Below are 20,305 nucleotides of genomic sequence, written 5' to 3' on the forward strand. Positions count from 1 at the left end.
AGTTGTGGAAAATACAATGGTGGTGAGATTTTGAAGTGGAAATTCCCCAACTAAGTTAGTCTTTGCTGCTCCTTAACTTACCTATTCTTTTGGTACTCTTCTCTCCAAACCTACCGCTGTCTTAATTCTCTCCTGGCAGGTCTGAAGCAAAAAATGGTATAAGGAAATCTTAGTGATTTTGGGGATCCTCTTTCTCTATTTCATTTTTTTCAGATTCCAAATGGGAAATATTACTCTGGCTATTATTTATGAATTGACATAATTTTTCTTTTTTCTTCTTATGTATCTCTCTTCACTTTTCCCCTTCCCCCCGTCTTTTACCTTCCTTTTTCTTTTCCTCTCTTCCTGTCCTTGGTCCTTATTTTAGTTGATCAAAATACCAAAGTATATTTGTTATCATCAGTGCTATTTCCTGAGATGGTTTTTGTTTTGTTTTTAATTAAAACAACACTATTTGGGGTGAAAGATATATCTATATATCTCTATCTATCTATCTAGTGTTTAGTGTTTAACCCTGGACTGATTTTTTTTCTTTTGGGTTAGTGTTTCCCAGCCAGGCTTAATGCATATACACGTGCAATTCTTCCCAGGGCCCTTTTCACTCCTATTACTCTAGTATTTAACACTAACCGATGTTATTCCTTTTTAAGGCTCAACTCCAGGTTTGAGCCTTGCCTGAGAAAGTGGCCTAACCCCGTTGCCACCTAGAACACTATAGGAGTTAATGGGACCCTGGTTCGTATGGAGATCTCTGCCCTCCAGCTTTTCAGGACATAAGGGGTACTGTCATGGAAAAAGCGAAGCCTAATTTCCCATGCCTCGTCCCTTTCTGGGAAGGGCATGGCGTGTCGTGGGCACTACACTTGCTCCAGCGTCCTAGGGAGAAAACACCACAGCCTTTCCCGCCCCGTGAAAAGCGCCATTCTCCAGGTGGGTCTCGATGTTCCCCTTCCCGGCCAGGGAGGAGGGCCAAAGATGCCCCTCTCGCGCAGGGTGGACGCGGAACAGCGCTGGCTCCTGCGCTCTAGACTCTGCAGCGCGGGCTGAGCAGGTGACCGTCCATAAGGCGGGCGGCGCCCGGAGTTACTTACCTGGCCCGAAAGGCAAGGGGCGGGGCGGGGCGGGGCGGGGCGGGGCGGGGCCGGGGTGCGATCCCAGGCCGTGATTGGGCTGCGCCGCGCCTGTCTCCATGTGCCGCGCGGCGGAGGCACAACATTCAAGTCCGGGGGCGGGGCCGGCGCGCGCCGGGAGGAAGCGGCCGCGCGGCAGCTGCGGGGCGTGGGGGCGGCGGCGGCCAAGGCCGAGGCTGAAGCCGCGGAGGCTGTGGAGAAGGCGGCGGCGCCTCAACTGGGGACGGTGCTCCGCTGGGCCCCCTTTCAGGCTCCATGGAGGCGGCAGCAAGCGGGGGCTGCGGCTCTGGACCGCCGCTGCTGCTGAGCGAGGGCGAGCAGCAGTGCTACTCTGAGCTCTTCGCGCGCTGCGCCGGCGCCGCAGGCGGGGGCCCCGGGTCCGGGCCCCCTGAGGCCGCCAGGGCCGCCCCCGGCGCGGCCACCGCAGCCTCGGGCCCCGTGGCCGACCTGTTCCGGGCGTCTCAGCTGCCCGCCGAGACGCTGCACCAGGTAGGTCCCCGCACCCCTGCCCCTGTGGGTCTGTGGGGACCATTTCTACGGGGACAAGGGGGCGGGGTGGGGCGACAGGGCTGCCGACAAGCACCCGGAGGCCTTGGCCAGGTCGCGGAGAGGGGCTTCGCAGCCGGGAATGGCGGCGACGCCCTCGGCCCCCAGGGGACACTAGCCTCCTCCGCAGCTCAGCAGTGCTGGGTGCGCTCCTCATCTTCCTCCCCTGAGACGGACGGACACTCCCTCCCCTCCCCGGCCGTTTCTGGGGCTCTGCAGCCGCCCAGACCCAAAGTTTGCCTTGTTCTGGAAGTGGTGTTTGTTTTGGCTGATGTCTGGTTTAACCTCTGCTCGAGGCTCCTGCCCTTCCCTCTCCTGGGTGGGTGGGCGCTTGCAGGATTGGAACTTGAAGGGTGTGTGTGTGTCTGTAGGGCCGGGGGCCCACCACTGAATGTTGTCCGCTTTATATACTACTTGTAATATATACGTATCTACTATATATATTTGCCCACTAACATATTTCTGCATATTAGCATTAAACTGGAAAGCCTAATGACAAATTGCAGAACAGGGACACAGGGCTGCAAGAGGACGTCTGTCAAGGCAGAGACAAGCTTCCTATTTAGGGCTAGAGGTGGACCCCAGACGTCCACCGTGGGGGACAGTTGTAGTTTCCCATCTTATCATTATTTGGACTTGAAATAGAATTGCAGAGTAATTGTGTCATAGCTACATCCTTTTGGCTGCTCCATACCTGAAAAAGGAGGAGGCGGATGATGCGCAGTAGATGCTGTTTTTGTTTTGTGCTTTCCTTGGAGCTTGGAGAAAGACTACTTGGTAAGCACTTTGTCTGTCTTTTGCTGTTACTAGCACTTCATGGTGGTAAGAGTCTTTTTTTTTTTTTTTTGAATTAATGACTATTAAAAAAATTTATTTTTGGCTGCGTTGGGTCTTCGTTGCTGCATGCAGCCTTTCTCTAGTTGCTATGAGCGGGGGCTACTCTTCGTTGCAGAGCATGGGCTCTAGGCACTCGGGCTTCAGTAATTGTGGAGCATGGGCTTAGTAGTTGTGTCTCACGGGCTCAGTAGTTGTGGCTCACGGGCTCTAGAGCGCAGGCTCAGTAGTTGTGGCGCACGGGCTTAGTTGCTCCGCGGCATGTGGGATCTTCCCGGACCAGGGCTCGAACCTGTGTCCCCTGCATTGTCAGGCGGATTCTTAACTACTGAACTACCAGGGAAGCCTGGTGATTCTCAATATCAGGCCCCAAATGTGAAATGAACGTTTTCTTAAAAGCTGGAGTCAGTATGAAAGTTAACATCAGTTGTATATTTCAAGTGGGGAGTGGTATTTTAAAATCCAGTTCCAAAGGAGTATTGAGGGTTTTATGGTTCACTTATGATATCATTGTGTGTGTAGACTTTTTTTTTTAATCACTTAAGACTGCATTTTATACTTCTGGGGCATGCGTACACTCTATTTGTGAGCATAACTTTAGCCACCCTGTAATCTCTCACTTTTCAGAATTCAAGATTTCTGAAAATATAATTAGTATTCACAGACCTTAACATGGCTGTTTGTCCCTTAAGAAGTCCTTGCTATGGAGACAGTTCAGCCTCTGCTGTTGAGCAGTTAAGCTCGACCAGGTAGAGGAAAAGTCAATATTTGAAAACACAAACCATAGCTATTACATGAGGCCCTCAGAATACTCCCAAGCATAATAAATTTATTAAATGCTGTTGCTATTTCTCAACTGAAAGAGGAGTAAGTGACTGAGGCCACACAGCAAGTAAGTGACAGCTGGGCACCTGTTTAGGCTTATTTTGTTGTCACTAATATATGGAGTGTGATAAGAGATGGTGGGCATATTAAATGTGAATTATGTTGGTTGACTTCTCCTAAGGACTTGTGGAGGGGGCTTTCCTGGTGTTAGAACTCATGTTCCCTTGAGGTGTTTAAGATGTAAAAAGAACTCAAGGCACACTGCCATTGTATGGATGAGATTATATTCTTGATGTCTAGTCGAAACCTGCTTGCAGAAGATGCTGGGGCTTCCCTGGTGGCGCAGTGGTTGAGAGTCCGCCTGCCTATGCAGGGGACACGGGTTCGTGCCCCGGTCCGGGAAGATCCCACGTGCCGCGGAGCGGCTGGGCCCGTGAGCCGTGGCCGCTGAGCCTGCGCGTCCGGAGCCTGGGCCCTGCAACGGGAGAGGCCACTGGCAGAAGGGGACATCCCTAGAATATTGCTTGTAGTAAATCTCTCAGAGCTTTAAAGCTCCCTTATTCAGCCCAGCAAAACAAAATATATCCTTCCCCATTAACTTAACACAATTCAGTAACCCAATATTCTTCGTACAGGTGAACATGAACATCAAAGGCATCCTGGACAGAGAAATGTAATCAGAAGAGATTCAAACGAAGCCAGCAGCCGGCAGCCACCTAATTTTTACTGACCACTTTGGTGGTGTGTGGTGTGGTGTGTGTGGGTGTGTGTACTCCCAGTACACATGTGCACTCCATTTATCCAGATTTGCACTACCCCATGAGTGTTTTAGCCTTTCTTTAAACAGATGTAGATGTTTTTAGCCTTTCTCTGTTAAACAGGAACCTGTAAGTTTAATTAAGTGACCCAACAGGTATAACTGCCCAAGTCATGGAGGCACTAACTAGCCCTGGTAGTTTCTATGGTAACAGATTTTTTTTTTCTTTTTAATAAGCATACAGTTAAGATTACCATAATGTTCCAGGAAGGTTGAAAATCTTACCTGAAGCAAATGTTCTATAAAAATACTTTACTTTGTCTCCTCCTTGGAATAAAAATAAACCACTATACCTGTTACTTTGTTATGGAAGTGAGTTATCTTAGGGATTTTGTTTTCAGTTGAAATACATATATATTTTTTAATAGACTTTATCTTTTCAGAGCAGTTTTAGGTTCACAGCAAAATTGAGGGGAAGGTACAGAGAGTTCCCATATACACCCTGCCCCATACATGCCCAGCCTCCCCCATTATCAACACCCCACCAGAGGGGTACATTTTTTACAGTTGCTGAACCTGCATTGGTATATCATAATCACCCAGAGTCCATAGTTTACATTATGGTTCATTCTTGGTGATGTACATTCTTTGGTTTTGGGCAAATGTATAATGACATGTATCCACCATTGTAGTATCATGCAGAGTAGTTTCACTGCTCTAAAAATCCTCTATGCCCGACTAATTTATCCCTTGTTCTTACTCCCAAACCCTGGCAACCACTGATATTTTTTACTGTTTCCAGAGTTTTGCCTTTTTCCAAAATGTCGTATAGTTGGAATCACACAGTATGTAATCTTTTCAGATTGGCTTCTTTCATTTAGTAATATGCACTTAAGATTCCTCCATGTCTTTTCATAGCTTGATGGCTTATTTCTTGTTAGTGCTGAATAATATTCCATTGTCTGGATGTACCACAGTTTATCCATTCACATACTGGAGGACATTTTGGTTGCTTTCAAGTTTTGGCAGTTATGGATACAGTTGCTGTAAGCATCTGTGTGCATTTAAGTTTTCAGCCCCTTTGGGTAGATACCAGTAAGTGTGATTGTTGGATCATATGGTAGGAGTGAGTTTAGTTTTGTAAGAAACTGCCAAACTGTCTTCCAGAGTGGCTGTACCATTTGCAATCCCCCCAGGAATGAATGAGAGGTCCTCTTGCTCTATATCCTCATCAACATGTGGTGTTATCAGTGTTCTAGATTTTCACCATTCTCATAGGTATATAGTGGTATCTTGTTGATGTAATTTGCAATTCCCTAGAGACATGATGTTTAGAATCTTTCCATATGCTTATTTTCTGTCTTGGATTATATTTCAGTGCATCATAATACCTTATTTTGAAAGGCCTTTTGGTTTCTTTATAGAGAGGTGTTGATGTATTTTATTTTATTATTTTTAAATAAAATTTATTTATTTATTTATTTATTTCCTCCCTCCCTCCCTCCCTCCTTCCTTCCTTCCGTCTTTGTTGCTGCGCCCAGGCTTTCTCTAGTTGCGGTGAGCAGGGGCTACTCTTCGTTGTGGTGTGTGGGCTCCTCATCGCGGTGGCTTCTGTTGCGGAGCACGGGCTCTAGGTGCACGGGCTTCACTAGTTGTGGCACGTGGGCTCAGTAGTTGTGGCTCACGGGCTTAGTTGCTCCGTGGCATGTGGGATCTTCCGGACCAGGACTCGAACCTGTGTCCCCTGCACTGGCAGGTGGATTCTTAACCACTGTGCCACCAGGGAAGTCGTGATTTATTTTAAAACAGGATTCTAGTACTAGGTAGAAAAATGTTAGAGTAAAACACTTAAATGAGAAAAAATAAATATGGATGTCTGAGAAACAGGTCAATAGTTTTTAATTCTTCAAGACAAAGAGCTACAAACGTTAGGGTGATTGGTTTCCCAGGTTGTGAAGTATTTCATTGGTATTGAAAGGCCAGCATTTTACTAGGATGCATAGACTTGGGTTGGATGTGTATTTGAGGTATTTGAGTTTCTTTTGTGCATGAGGCACTGTTGTAGACGCTGAGGTTATAGCTGTGAATCAAATACAAATCCCTGTCCTCACAGAGCTTACATTCCAAAGCAAATGTTTTATTTATTTATTTATTTATTTATTGCTTGCTTGCCACGGGGCTTGTGGGATCTTAGTTCCCTGACCAGGGATCGAACCTGGGCCCTTGGCAGTGAAAGCGCTGAGTCTTAACCACTGGACCGCCAAGGAAGTCCTGCAGTGCAAATGTTTTTATTTTTTAGGGTTTGAGTAAGAAAATATAACAGCTAGAACAAAAGTATCTGCCTTAAACTGGCAAGTTTTCTGCTTGATGTAATGAATTAACAAACTATATAGACTCCTTTATAATATCTGTCTTTCAGGATGGTGTCTTAGTCTTCGAGAATGCTGTGCATATTTCAGTTAGTCATTATAATTAGTTTTCATTTTTATATGGTTAACTGTTTTCAGGTAATATTTTCTATTGAGATATAATTGACATATGATGTATTAGTTTCAGGTGTATAACATAATGATTCAATATTTGTATGTGTTGCGAAACGATCATCACAATAAGTCTAGCTGATATCCATCAGCAAACGTAGTTAACACAAATTTCTTTCTTGTGATGAGAACTTTTATGATTTACTTTCAACATCTTTCAAATACATAATACAGTATTATCAGTTTTAGTCACCATGCTGTACATGACATCCCCAGGACTTATTTATTTTATAACTGGAAGTTTTTTTTTTTTTTTTTTTTTTTTTTTGCGGTACGCGGGCCTGTCACTGTTGTGGCCTCTCCCGTTGCGGAGCCCAGGCTCCGGACGCGCAGGCTCAGCGGCCACGGCTCACGGGCCCAGCCGCTCCGCGGCACGTGGGATCTTCCCGGACCGGGGCACGAACCCGCGTCCCCTGCATCGGCAGGCGGACTCTCAACCACTGCACCACCAGGGAAGCCCGAAGTTTTTTTTTTTTTTTAATATTTATTTATTTTGGCTGTGCCAGGTCTTAGTTTCGGCATGTGGGATCTTCATTGCAGCATGCAGGATCCTTTGTTGCAGCATGCGGCATCTTCAGCTGTGACATGTGGACTTCTTATTTGCGGCATGCATGTGGGATCTAGTTCTCCGACCAGGGATCGAACCTGGGCCCCCTGCATTGGGAGGGCGGAGTCTTACCCACTGGACCACCAGGGAAGTCCCATAACTGGAAGTTTGTGCCTTTTGACCACCTTCACCCATTTCACTCACCCCCACCTCTGGCAACTACCAATCTGTTCTCTGTATCTATGAGTTTTTTGTTGGTTTGTTTGTTTTTAGATTCCACATAAAAGTGAGATCATACATACATTATTTGTCTTTCACTGACTTGACAGTTAACTCTTAGACTTTAAGGGAAATAGTTATGAAACACTGTTGATTTCATATTATCAGGGGAAATCATTGAATGGGAAAAAAGCCAGTAAGTAATGTCTGATTGTTTGAGTGGCTTTGATTGAGGAAAAGAAGTAAAACAAAGCTATGAGAAGTAGAGGATATTTTAAAAATTTCTGCGCACGGACTCACCTTTGGGAAGAAGTCATATTTCAAGTTTTCTTGTAATTCTTTGAAGCAACTGTTTAATCGTTAAAAACAACTATAGGCAAAAGACAAAATTCTTGTGAACTTTTTCCAGTTGCTGGATTATTAGCCAGAACTATTTTTTTAATGCAAATGAAACAGTTTTCTGTTTTTACATCTTTATATCATATCCCTTTGTAGCATATGCTTTAGGGAGATAGAGGCCAGCATGCTAAAACGGTAACTTGGAATATGTGCTGTTTGAGATAGAGTGTTCTTTTTTTGTAAAAGAGAATGAATGCCAGCAGATAAAGGAAGTTCCAGGGCCCTACCATTGTCTGGTTAAAAGGAGGACATTTGCATAATAGTACCTTGTTAACTCTTATAAAAAAAATTTCAGGTGTGTAAAACTAGAGGACTACCCAACAATAACTGTGTACCCACTACTCAGCATAAGAAGTAAAAGAGCCCAGTTAGTGTGAAAGTTTCCTGTGACCCCTTCTCTGGTCCCATTCCCCTTCCTGCTCACCCCAGAGGTTACTACTGTCCTGAATTTGGTGTGCATGATTTGAAAATTTTTTGTACTTTTATTATAGCTATATGTGTTTGTATATATATATATAGTGTGTACATACATGTATATATATACACATGTGTCATTAAAATGATAAATTGTTTTGTATGGCTTTTCAACTCAGAAGGAGGAGTATAGTACTCTGTAACCTTCCACAACTTGCTTTTCCTCTCATTGTTTTGTTTTTGAGGTTCGCCCTTGTTGACACATGTAGCTGTAGTTCATTTATGTTTCTTTTAAAAAAATCTTCATTACCTACTCTTACAATGACTCGTTATTTATTTATTTATTAATAAATTTATTTATTTTTATTTTTATTTATTTTTGGCTGCGTTGGGTCTTCGTTGCTGCATGCGGGCTTTCTCTAGTTGCGGCGAGCAGGGGCTACTCTTTGTTGCAGTGTGCGGGCTTCTTGTTGCGGTGGCTTCTCTTTGTTGCGGAGCATGGGCTCTAGGCACACGGGCTTCAGTAGTTGGGTCACATGGGCTTCAGTAGTAGTGGCTCTCAGGCTCTAGAGCTCAGGCTCGGTAGTTGTGGCACATGGGCTTAGTTGCTCCACGGCATGTGGGATCTTTGCAGACCAGGGCTTGAACCCATGTCCCCTGCATTGGCAGGCGGATTCTTAACCACTGCACCACCAGGGAAGTCCCAATGACTCATTTTATGGTGCTGTAGAGACCTTTATGCTTATGGAAAGTAGTTGGCATTTTTTTATATATATATATAGAATGTTACATGACTAGGGAACTGTTCTAAACATGTACAAACATTCAAAATGCCTTCATAGATAGAGAAAGCACACTGATATTCTTGATAGTGTTACAGGACCTATGAGTTAATTGATTAGGCTTTCATAGGCTTGCTTTTTTCTAATTTTTTAAAAAATGGAAACAAGCAAACAGACTAATACATTAAACTCCTCTGCACTTGCCACCCCTGCTCAACAACCATCAATACTCGGTCAATTCCATTCCATCTGCATTCCTACCTTGTTCCTTGCCCCCTCTTTTATCCTGAAGCAAGTCTCAGACATCATAGGGTTTATCTTTAAGGAGGGAACCTGGGGGTGGTCAGAGGGCATGGGAACATGCATGGTTTAATACCTGTGGCCTATGGTTAAATGGCAAGAGTGAATGATGGTTTCATATCATTGAGCTGTTGCCATTCTTTAAGGTAATGATGTTTGAGTACTGATTTAAAATAAATCAGCTTGGGAAACCAATAGGGAGATTGAAAAACAAAAGTGAAGACTAGAAATACAAGATGGATTTGAACGTTGTCCTAGTTTCCCACACATAACTGGGGAATGCTCTACTTTAAGGGTATAGAAAATTGGTTTTGAGGAAATCTTGAGGTATTTTTTTTAAAGGCTGTGCCACATGGCTTACAAGATCTTAGTTCCCGATTGGGGATTGACACTCCCCCCGCTTCCCCGGCAGTGGAAGCATGGAGTCCTAACCACTGGACCACCAGGGAATTCCCTTGAGTTGTTTTGCTAATTATTGGTAACTTTTAAAAGAGGGTTTGGTTCCTTTCCAGGTTTTTTCAAACTTTCTGTTTGTTTCCTATAGGCAAAGTGTCTAGTATTTTGTATTTATATTATTCTTTTCTTCAGTACACGTATATTAGTGGGCAACTATCTTAGTCCATTCCGGCTGCTATAACAAGATACTACAGACTGGGTGGGTTATAGACAACAGACAATTATTTCTGACAGTTTTTGAGGCTGGAAGTCCAAGACTAAGGCCCCAGCGTGGTTGCCTTCTGGTGAGGGTTCCCTTCTCTGTTCATAGCCCGTGACTTCTCGCTGTGTCCTCACATGGTGGGAAAGGCTGAGGATCTCTCTGGAGCCTCTTTTATAAGGCACTAATCCCATTCATGAGGGCTCCACCCTCATGGCCTAAGCGCTTCCCAAAGGCCCCACTTTCTAATACTGTAACACTGAGCATTAGGATTTCAACGTAGGAATTTTGGGAGGACATACATATTCAGACCATAGCAGCAACCAACCAACCTGGGTTGCTCAGAACTGAGTTGTTCCTTAGGGCATGGGACTTTCTGTTTTCAAACCAAGACAGTCCTAGGCAAACTCGGATGGTAGGTCACCCCGTCTTTTGGTTACTGCACTAGTTATTTATTGCTCTGGAATGAATTTCCAGAAATGTAAATTGCAGCTTAATACAGCACATATCTGTTACTAATTGTTTCTATGGCTTAACTGGGTCTTCAGCTCAGGGTTTCACAAAGCTGAAATCAAGGCCTTGGCCAGGTGGCATTCCTTTCTGCGTCTGGGGACCTTTTCTAAGCTCACATGGTTGTTGGTAGAATTCAGTGCCTTGTGATTTTAGGACTAGAGCCCTCAGCTCCTAGAGGCCACCTGCAGTTCCCTGCCAAATGGCCATCTCCATAGGCACTTCACAACATGACTGTTTGCTTCTTTGAGTCCAGCAGGAGTTTCACTTTCTCCAGTCACCTTAGATGAGCGGCATCCCATCACCTTGCCATATTCTGTTGGTTCGAAGCAAGTCACAGGTTCTGCCTGCACTCAAGGGGAGAGGATTATAAAAAAGCACAGATACCAGGAAGTGAGAATTTTTGGAAGGGGGAGTCACCTTAGGATCTTTCTACCACACTTGCCTTCCAGAGTTTTCTGAAGCAGAAAATTATTCTGGTTAGCTTTGGGGGGTCAGAGTAGATATGTTTTTGCTCAGCCACTCATGTCAAATTTCTTTATCTTTAAAAAAACATTTTCATGCATAATTCATTTTCTTATGCCAAGTAGGACTGGCAATTATCTTCTTAGGCATTATTTTCAATTTTAGTCTTTAGACAATTTGTTTTTCCTCTTAACTAGTAGGAGGCGGGAAAAAAAGTGGAAAAGCAGATGTGAATGCTGTGCATGCTCACTCCTGCACAGAATAAAGCAGGCCTTTTTAACCTGGGCCCAGCTCTCAGGGGTCTTTGAATTTAGATGTGGGGAAAAAATACAGCTTTCTTTTTACTGACCCCTAACTGATATTGAGCATTTCCTTCTATTATGCATTGTAGGCAACAAACCACAGTAGCATTAGCAATTCCTGTGACTTGATCACTTATAGAAATAGAATTTAAAAAATCATATTATAATTGTTGCAGGTATTTCAGTGATAATTTACAGTGGTTTAGACCAGCGGTCCCCAACCTTTTTGGCACCAGGGACTGGTTTTGTGGAAGACAGTTTTTCCGGGGGTGGGGGGGATGGTTCAGGCGGTAATGCAAGTGGCGGGGAGCAGCAGATGAAGCTTCATTTGCTTGCCGGCCACTCACCTGCTGTGCGGCCTGGTTCCTAATAGGAACCTGGGGGTTGGGCACCCCTGCCGTAGACCCTGGCTGATCTTATCATTGTGTTAATAAACACATGTATTTCCACCACAAACTTGTTTTTTAAAATATTTGATAGCTGTACTTTAATATATTTTGTTTACAGTCCTGTGTATTTTATTTTTGGTCGCGCCGCTCGGCTTGCAGCATCTTAGTTCCCCAGGCAGGGATCGAACCTGGGCCCCGTCAGTGAGAGTGCCGAGTCCTAACCACTGGACTGCCAGGGAATTCCCAATAATCCTGTATATTAAAAAAAAAAACGGCTTGCAGCATCTTAGTTCCCCAGGCAGGGATCGAACCTGGGCCCCGTCAGTGAGAGTGCCGAGTCCTAACCACTGGACTGCCAGGGAATTCCCAATAATCCTGTATATTAAAAAAAAAAAATTTTGTTGGAGTATAGTTGCTTTACAACATTGTGTTAGTTTCTACTGTACAGCAAAGTGAATCAGCTATACGTATACATATATCCCCTCTTTTTTGGATTTCCTTCCCATTTAGATCACCACAGAGCATTGAGTAGAGTTCCCTGTGCTATACAGTAATCCTGTGTATTTTAAGTGTTTACTTTTATGCATTTAAATTTATTCTGAGAATAGGTCCATGCAGGCTGCCCCAGGGGGGTCCAAAGCACAAAAGTGGTTAAGAGGCCCTGCTTGGAAGAGTTGTGAGGTGTCTAGAAATTCCAGTTCTACGTAGCTAATTGTTTCCAAAGTCAGAATGGTAGCAGCAGTGCTGGCAAGTCTGGGTCAGGAATGAGATTCCATAAGGCTCTTGTTCCCCCCTCCTCCCCTGTCTGTCCTGTAAGGGGGAAGGAAGCCCAGAGTGAATGGATGCTCAGCTGCTTCCTCCAGGACCTCACCCTCAAGTCCCTGCTGCAGTTCCAGCTCTGAACCGTCTCTGCTCTTGACCTTTCTGTCTGGCTCTCTCAATCTCACTTCACTCCAGAGAGCCCCTCTGGAGCACGTGCCAGCTGGCTATCGGGCCTGTTTTATTTACCACTATTATCTCTACTTCAGAGGCTGGCTAGAACATGGACTTATAGGAAAAAGTGATTTTTACAGACTGGAGAAACTCAGCTATCCTCATAATTTAATTCAGGACCAGGAGAGGCTATCAATATTAGGCTAGTAGTAAATGTTTGCTTTGACTTAATTCATTTGTAACACTTTGCCCTCGGTTTACAGAAAAATATTTTTGTTCAGCCTTCTGGGGGTAATTAAGTGTTTCACCTGCATTAATTTACTGACTAATTGAAGTAAATCCCATAAATGCCAGCAATTAAGAATTGTTTGTTTTTTTCAAAGCAGGCTTTCTTAAATGCATAATGTTTGCCCCTGATGCCTTCAAAAGAACATATTTAATACAGTGATCTCTTTGTTTCTCCCTTAGTTCAGGGTCAGCCTTGTGAAAAACAGATGATTATACGTGAACAGCTTTTTGCCCCAGGAGATGTTTGATGTGCTTGCCTTTTCAGTTTGTTTTTTCTTTAGGCTCTCTTTAAAATTATTTGAAAATGTTTTAACTCCTGTCCTTTGCATAGGCTCTGGTGGTTTTATGGTCCTATTACTGAGAGATGGCAATGGAAGTGAAGCGGTGAAATTAGCACGTGGATGTTTAGCCTCTTTTAACTTATTCTTTGTTCTAGATCAGGGTTTCTCCACCTCAGCACTATTGACACTTTGGGCCAGATCATTCTTTACAGTGAAGCTGTCCTATGCATTGTAGGATGTCTAGCAGCATCCCTGGGCTCTACTCACTAGATGCTAGTATCTGTCTCTTCCCCAGTTGTTACAACCAAAATGTTTCCAGGGACTTCCCTGGCGGTCCAGTGGCTAAGACTCCACGCTCCCAATGCAGGGGGCCCGGGTTCGATCCCTGGTCAGGGAACCAGATCCCACATGCCACAGCTGAGAGCCCGAATGCCACAACAAGAACAACAGAAAGATCCCGCATGCCGCAACGAAGATCCCATGTGTGCAATTAAGACCCTGCGCAGCCAAATAAATAAATATTAAAAAAATAAAAATAAAAAAAGAGAAGCAACCTTTAAAAAATAAACCACAAGAATGTTTTCAGACATTGCCAAATGTCCCTGGGGCAAAATCTACTCTGGTTGTAGATATATGGTGTCTACATATATACAATCATGGTAGCAGCTACCATGTATTAACTGATTACCATGTACTTGGCCTTGTCCTGTAACTTGTAGAGCGCTCATGTCATTTAACTCTCACAGCCAAGCCACGAGGTTAGGTATTATCATCCTCAGTTTGAAGAAAAGAAAACAGGCGCAGAGGTTCAGTAACTTGCCCACAGTCACGCAGATAAGTGACTTCTGGTAGTCCTTTAAAGAATTATCTGGGTTGGAATTCAGTCTTTGTTTTTATTTTTAAATTAAAAAAAGTTTAAAAAATTCATTTGATTGAAATATAGTTAATTTATAGTGTCGTGTTATGGAACTCAGTCTTTGTTAAAGAGGCAAACTAAAAAAGAAAGGGGGGTTTCCTGATGACCACTCAGCGGAGAGGCTGTTGCTTCCATGGCAGTTCTGTGTAAGTGTGGGAGTTCTCGTGTATATTAAAAAAAAAAAATTTTGTTGGAGTATAGTTGCTTTACAACATTGTGTTAGTTTCTACTGTACAGCAAAGTGAATCAGCTATACGTATACATATATCCCCTCTTTTTTGGATTTCCTTCCCATTTAGATCACCACAGAGCATTGAGTAGAGTTCCCTGTGCTATACAGTAATCCTGTGTATTTTAAGTGTTTACTTTTATGCATTTAAATTTATTCTGAGAATAGGTCCATGCAGGCTGCCCCAGGGGGGTCCAAAGCACAAAAGTGGTTAAGAGGCCCTGCTTGGAAGAGTTGTGAGGTGTCTAGAAATTCCAGTTCTACGTAGCTAATTGTTTCCAAAGTCAGAATGGTAGCAGCAGTGCTGGCAAGTCTGGGTCAGGAATGAGATTCCATAAGGCTCTTGTTCCCCCCTCCTCCCCTGTCTGTCCTGTAAGGGGGAAGGAAGCCCAGAGTGAATGGATGCTCAGCTGCTTCCTCCAGGACCTCACCCTCAAGTCCCTGCTGCAGTTCCAGCTCTGAACCGTCTCTGCTCTTGACCTTTCTGTCTGGCTCTCTCAATCTCACTTCACTCCAGAGAGCCCCTCTGGAGCACGTGCCAGCTGGCTATCGGGCCTGTTTTATTTACCACTATTATCTCTACTTCAGAGGCTGGCTAGAACATGGACTTATAGGAAAAAGTGATTTTTACAGACTGGAGAAACTCAGCTATCCTCATAATTTAATTCAGGACCAGGAGAGGCTATCAATATTAGGCTAGTAGTAAATGTTTGCTTTGACTTAATTCATTTGTAACACTTTGCCCTCGGTTTACAGAAAAATATTTTTGTTCAGCCTTCTGGGGGTAATTAAGTGTTTCACCTGCGTTAATTTACTGACTAATTGAAGTAAATCCCATAAATGCCAGCAATTAAGAATTGTTTGTTTTTTTCAAAGCAGGCTTTCTTAAATGCATAATGTTTGCCCCTGATGCCTTCAAAAGAACATATTTAATACAGTGATCTCTTTGTTTCTCCCTTAGTTCAGGGTCAGCCTTGTGAAAAACAGATGATTATACGTGAACAGCTTTTTGCCCCAGGAGATGTTTGATGTGCTTGCCTTTTCAGTTTGTTTTTTCTTTAGGCTCTCTTTAAAATTATTTGAAAATGTTTTAACTCCTGTCCTTTGCATAGGCTCTGGTGGTTTTATGGTCCTATTACTGAGAGATGGCAATGGAAGTGAAGCGGTGAAATTAGCACGTGGATGTTTAGCCTCTTTTAACTTATTCTTTGTTCTAGATCAGGGTTTCTCCACCTCAGCACTATTGACACTTTGGGCCAGATCATTCTTTACAGTGAAGCTGTCCTATGCATTGTAGGATGTCTAGCAGCATCCCTGGGCTCTACTCACTAGATGCTAGTATCTGTCTCTTCCCCAGTTGTTACAACCAAAATGTTTCCAGGGACTTCCCTGGCGGTCCAGTGGCTAAGACTCCACGCTCCCAATGCAGGGGGCCCGGGTTCGATCCCTGGTCAGGGAACCAGATCCCACATGCCACAGCTGAGAGCCCGAATGCCACAACAAGAACAACAGAAAGATCCCGCATGCCGCAACGAAGATCCCATGTGTGCAATTAAGACCCTGCGCAGCCAAATAAATAAATATTAAAAAAATAAAAATAAAAAAAGAGAAGCAACCTTTAAAAAATAAACCACAAGAATGTTTTCAGACATTGCCAAATGTCCCTGGGGCAAAATCTACTCTGGTTGTAGATATATGGTGTCTACATATATACAATCATGGTAGCAGCTACCATGTATTAACTGATTACCATGTACTTGGCCTTGTCCTGTAACTTGTAGAGCGCTCATGTCATTTAACTCTCACAGCCAAGCCACGAGGTTAGGTATTATCATCCTCAGTTTGAAGAAAAGAAAACAGGCGCAGAGGTTCAGTAACTTGCCCACAGTCACGCAGATAAGTGACTTCTGGTAGTCCTTTAAAGAATTATCTGGGTTGGAATTCAGTCTTTGTTTTTATTTTTAAATTAAAAAAAGTTTAAAAAATTCATTTGATTGAAATATAGTTAATTTATAGTGTCGTGTTATGGAACTCAGTCTTTGTTAAAGAGGCAAACTAAAAAAGAAAGGGGGGTTTCCTGATGACCACTCAGCGGAGAGGCTGTTGCTTCCATGGCAGTTCTGTGTAAGTGTGGGAGTTCTCGCTTGAAGCGGTGATTCTCTGGGCGCGTGTCTGAGTAGGGTTTGGACTGTTTCTGAGGTGCTTCTGTGGTAGGGTGAAGCAGAACATGGGACAGTCTCGGGGCCAGGCCGATTCAACTTTGAGGCCAAGGAAGCCATCAGCAGCTGGGGTTCTCAGGGTCCCTCAGGTGTGGTGTGCGCAGAGGTTGCCTGAGAGCGGAGCGCGGAGGCGTGGAGCGGCAGCGGTGGCTGGCGGCCTCGGCCTCCCTGGTTCTGAGGGGCCAGGGCCGGGAATGTTGCTGTCAGGGCTGCGAAGGGCGCTTCGCCTGCAGGAACAGTGGTCTGGAAGAGCACGGTCATTGGCAGCCCTGTGGCCAGTAGGGGGTGGGGTGGGAGCTGAGGGACAAGTGACCGGCTCTGTCCCCTGCTGGCTGCCATGCTGGAGGCCGGAGGCGTGGGAGCCTGCACGTGGAAGCTCACGGAGGCTGGCCTCTTGCGCAGAGTGTGGGCCGAGGGGCTGGAGGGGGCTCTGGGGGACGGATGGAGGAAGAGCCAGCTCAGGGTGCCAGCTGGGCTGGGACCCAGAGCCCTGGATCCTCGGGATAAAGGGGCACAGCCGGTATGGGGAGAGTGAGAGTCCACTCGCGATGGGCCGGCTGCTGCCCTGCCCTCGAGGGCTGAGAGGGCTTCTTCTCACTTCTCCCGGGAGGCCTTGAGGCTATGGGGGTGTGTGCGAGTGGGTGCTTTTCGATCAGAGTGGGGCAGGCATTTCCACCGGTTGCAGTGTTTGTTCTTGTTCAGGGCACCGGGAAACACGCAGCCATGCAGCCTCTGGGAGCTTCTCTGAGGACTGGCTGCACATGGTGGGAACGGCACCCTAGGGCTGGAGATGAGTTAGTTCAGGGGAGTGGAAAGTGTATTATAATATTTAGGGGTATGGCCTCGTGTTAGTTTGGCTTTTTTCTTTCCCTGAAGGATAGGATTCCCGTAGGGATTCTTCCTCATCCCAAAATAGCTCTGTGTGTGTGTGTGTGTGTGTGTGTGTGTGTGTGTGTGTGTGCGTGCGTGTGTGTCTGCGCGCACGTGCGCGCAGACTCAGGATTTCTCTGTACATTGCTCAAACTCACCAAGGCCCTGTTGAGCAAACCAAGGCTGTTAAAAAACGTAGAACCCTCCTCATATACTGCAAAGTAAACTCAAATGCAAAGAAATAGCTTGGTTTCTTTTTGCATTCTTCATGGGCTAGCATATCTTCTGGAAAACTTGTTGCCATGGCAATGGGATATTATCTATTTCAGTAGTGTACTACATAAAAATAGCCCTTTGTGTCGAGGGTGATGTTGGTGACAGGTGGTTGGGTGAATGTTTAGCAGGGTGCTTTGTCAGCATTCCATTGTTTAAGGTTGTGAAATAGAAATGAGTATTGATTTGTTCTTCTCTCTCAAAATGCAGTTTAATCTGTAAAGGGCAGGTAGTGGTGCTCTGTATTGTGAATTATGTCTTTCTTTGCATGTCAGGTAAATATGATGATTGAAGCCACCTCTCTTGGTGATAAGGAAATGGCTTCTCTATTTTTTCTGTTGATGCTACAGGGTGTGCAACACAGGATTGAGTGAGGGGGCAAGTAGTATAATTCTCTCATTCTTCAACAAATGGTTCTTCCTAAGTGCCTTGTCCTTATAAATCCAAATGTAGCACGTGGTCAGGTGGACTAGATGAGTTCTGAGCTGTTGATCAAATACTCATTTCTTGCAGGTTCTTAAATGGAACAGATTCTTGATGAAAGTCAGTTTCCTCTGCTGGTTTTAGCATTGGTCTCATGTGTAGCCAAGGATGGACTCTTGACCCTAATCTTGAATTTTACTTAAAAAAAATCCTTTGGGCCATTTCTTAGTGGTAACTCTCAAACATTTGTCATCCTCTCACCTTCCTTCTAGAAATTTGTCTTATATGTAAATTACAGCTTCCTAGTGCTGAAATAAAGTTTACTCTAGTTTTGAGAATTTTAGACTCTTGAGAAATACCATGGCTTGGAGTTTTAGCCTTGAAAGTTATTGCTCTAATTCTGATATGCATTGTACTACTACAGAAGTGGAATCATTACCTTTGTATTTTCTCTTGGAGTCAGTATGAATATGTTTTTGCTGATGATATCAGAAATAGTTGGTGAATGGCTTGCTGGGTACCCAGTACTATTCTTAGAACTTTTTTTGTGTATTAACTCACTTAATTCCCATAAACACTCTGAAAGGTTTTTGTCACTATTTTCCAGATGTGGCATACTTATTAGTATGCCTTTTGGTTTCTGGTGAGTAAGTACTGTGCTGTGTAAGACTTGATTCCTCCTTCTTGCTTACCAGCGTACTGAAGTGTTTCTGACACTGAAAGCATTCTTCTGCCAGGGGATGGCCAAACATAGCCCATGGGCCAAATCCATCCTGTTGCCTATATTTTTTTGTATGGCTTATGAGTTAAGAAGGGTTTGTAAATTTTTAAAGGGTTGGGAAAAAATAAAAATAATGTTTCGTGACACATACAAATTGCATGAAGTTTAAACTTCAGTTTCTGTAAGCAAAGTTTCCTTGGCACACAGCCACACTCAGATGTTTACATATTGTCCGTGGCCTATACTCACTAGAATGGAGGGCTGAGTAGTTGTAACAGAGACTGTATAGCCCATAGGACCTAGAGTACTTACCGAAGAAGTTTGCCAACCCCTACTGTTTATTCTTCTACATCTAGAATGGGAGATTGTACTGAATAATAAAAGCAGATGGAATTTATGTACAGGTTCTCTTTTGGTATGTATTATACTTTCCTCTCTTCCACTTGTTACTGTTTTTACTAGCTTAGTTTCCTGTGCTATGGCATATCTCAAATATACTCGATTTCAGCTCTCTTTCTAGACCCATATTGGTTTTTATCGTAACAGATATTCATATCCCTTCCCCAATCAGGGAGTGTAATGAATTTTATCATTTTACTAGTTAATATATTTCCTTCGCTAGGTCAGTAATTGTAATTCCCCCAGCTCTAATTATTTCTAACTATATTGCTTTCTGCTTTTGGGCTATCAGCCAACATATAAACATTTGATACTTTAGTAATCCTAACTAAACCACCTGCACTGATTGTGCTATTTTAATTTAGTAAATCCTCTGTATGATAAAGATTGTATCTTCTACATTCATCCTTTTGGATTTAACATACTCAACATAATCAACCATTCGTGCAATTAATTTAAAGCAGTATGTTTTCTTCTTTTTCTCTTATTTCTCCAATTTTTTTTTAACATCTTTATTGGAGTATAACTGTTTTACAATAGTGTGTTAGTTTCTCCTTTACAACAAAGTGAATCAGTTATACATATACATATGTTCCCATATCTCTTCCCTCTTGCGTCTCCCTCCCTCCCACCCTCCCTATCCCACCCCTCTCGGTGGTCACAAAGCACAGCGGTGACTCCCTGTGCTATGCGGCAGCTTCCCACTAGCTATCTAATTTACATTTGGTAGTGCATATATGTCCCTGCCACTCTCTCACTTCGTCACAGCTTACCCTTCCCCCTCCCCACGTCCTCAAGTCCATGCTCTAGTAGGTCTGTGTTTTATTCCCATCCTACCACTAATCTCTTCATGACATTTTTTTTCTTAGATTACATATATATGTGTTAGCATACGGTATTTGTTTTCCTCCTTCTGACTTACTTCACTGTGTATGACAGACTCCAGATCTATCCACCTCATTACAAATAACTCAGTTTCATTTCTTTTTATGGCTGAGTAATATTCCATTGTATATATGTGCCACATCTTCTTTATCCATTCATCTGTTGATGGACAGTTAGGTTGCTTCCATGTCCTGGCTATTGTAAATAGAGCTGCAATGAACATTGGGGTGCATGTGTCTTTTTGAATTATGGTT

General features: G+C 43.9%; 1 protein-coding gene across 1 annotated transcript in view; it reads left to right on the plus strand.

Annotated features, from left to right (window-relative positions):
* Window positions 1–1,385: 1,385 nt before the first annotated feature.
* The window catches only part of REPS2 (RALBP1 associated Eps domain containing 2), a 252,286-nt gene continuing 233,366 nt past the window's right edge, over window positions 1,386–20,305 (plus strand). The window contains exon 1 of the mRNA XM_024115285.1: window positions 1,386–1,619. Coding sequence (XP_023971053.1) covers window positions 1,386–1,619 — 234 coding nt within the window. The remainder of the gene's footprint in view (window positions 1,620–20,305) is intronic.

Source organism: Physeter macrocephalus, chromosome 21 (genome assembly GCF_002837175.3).
Source record: "Physeter macrocephalus isolate SW-GA chromosome 21, ASM283717v5, whole genome shotgun sequence".
NCBI classification, from domain to species: domain Eukaryota; kingdom Metazoa; phylum Chordata; class Mammalia; order Artiodactyla; family Physeteridae; genus Physeter; species Physeter macrocephalus.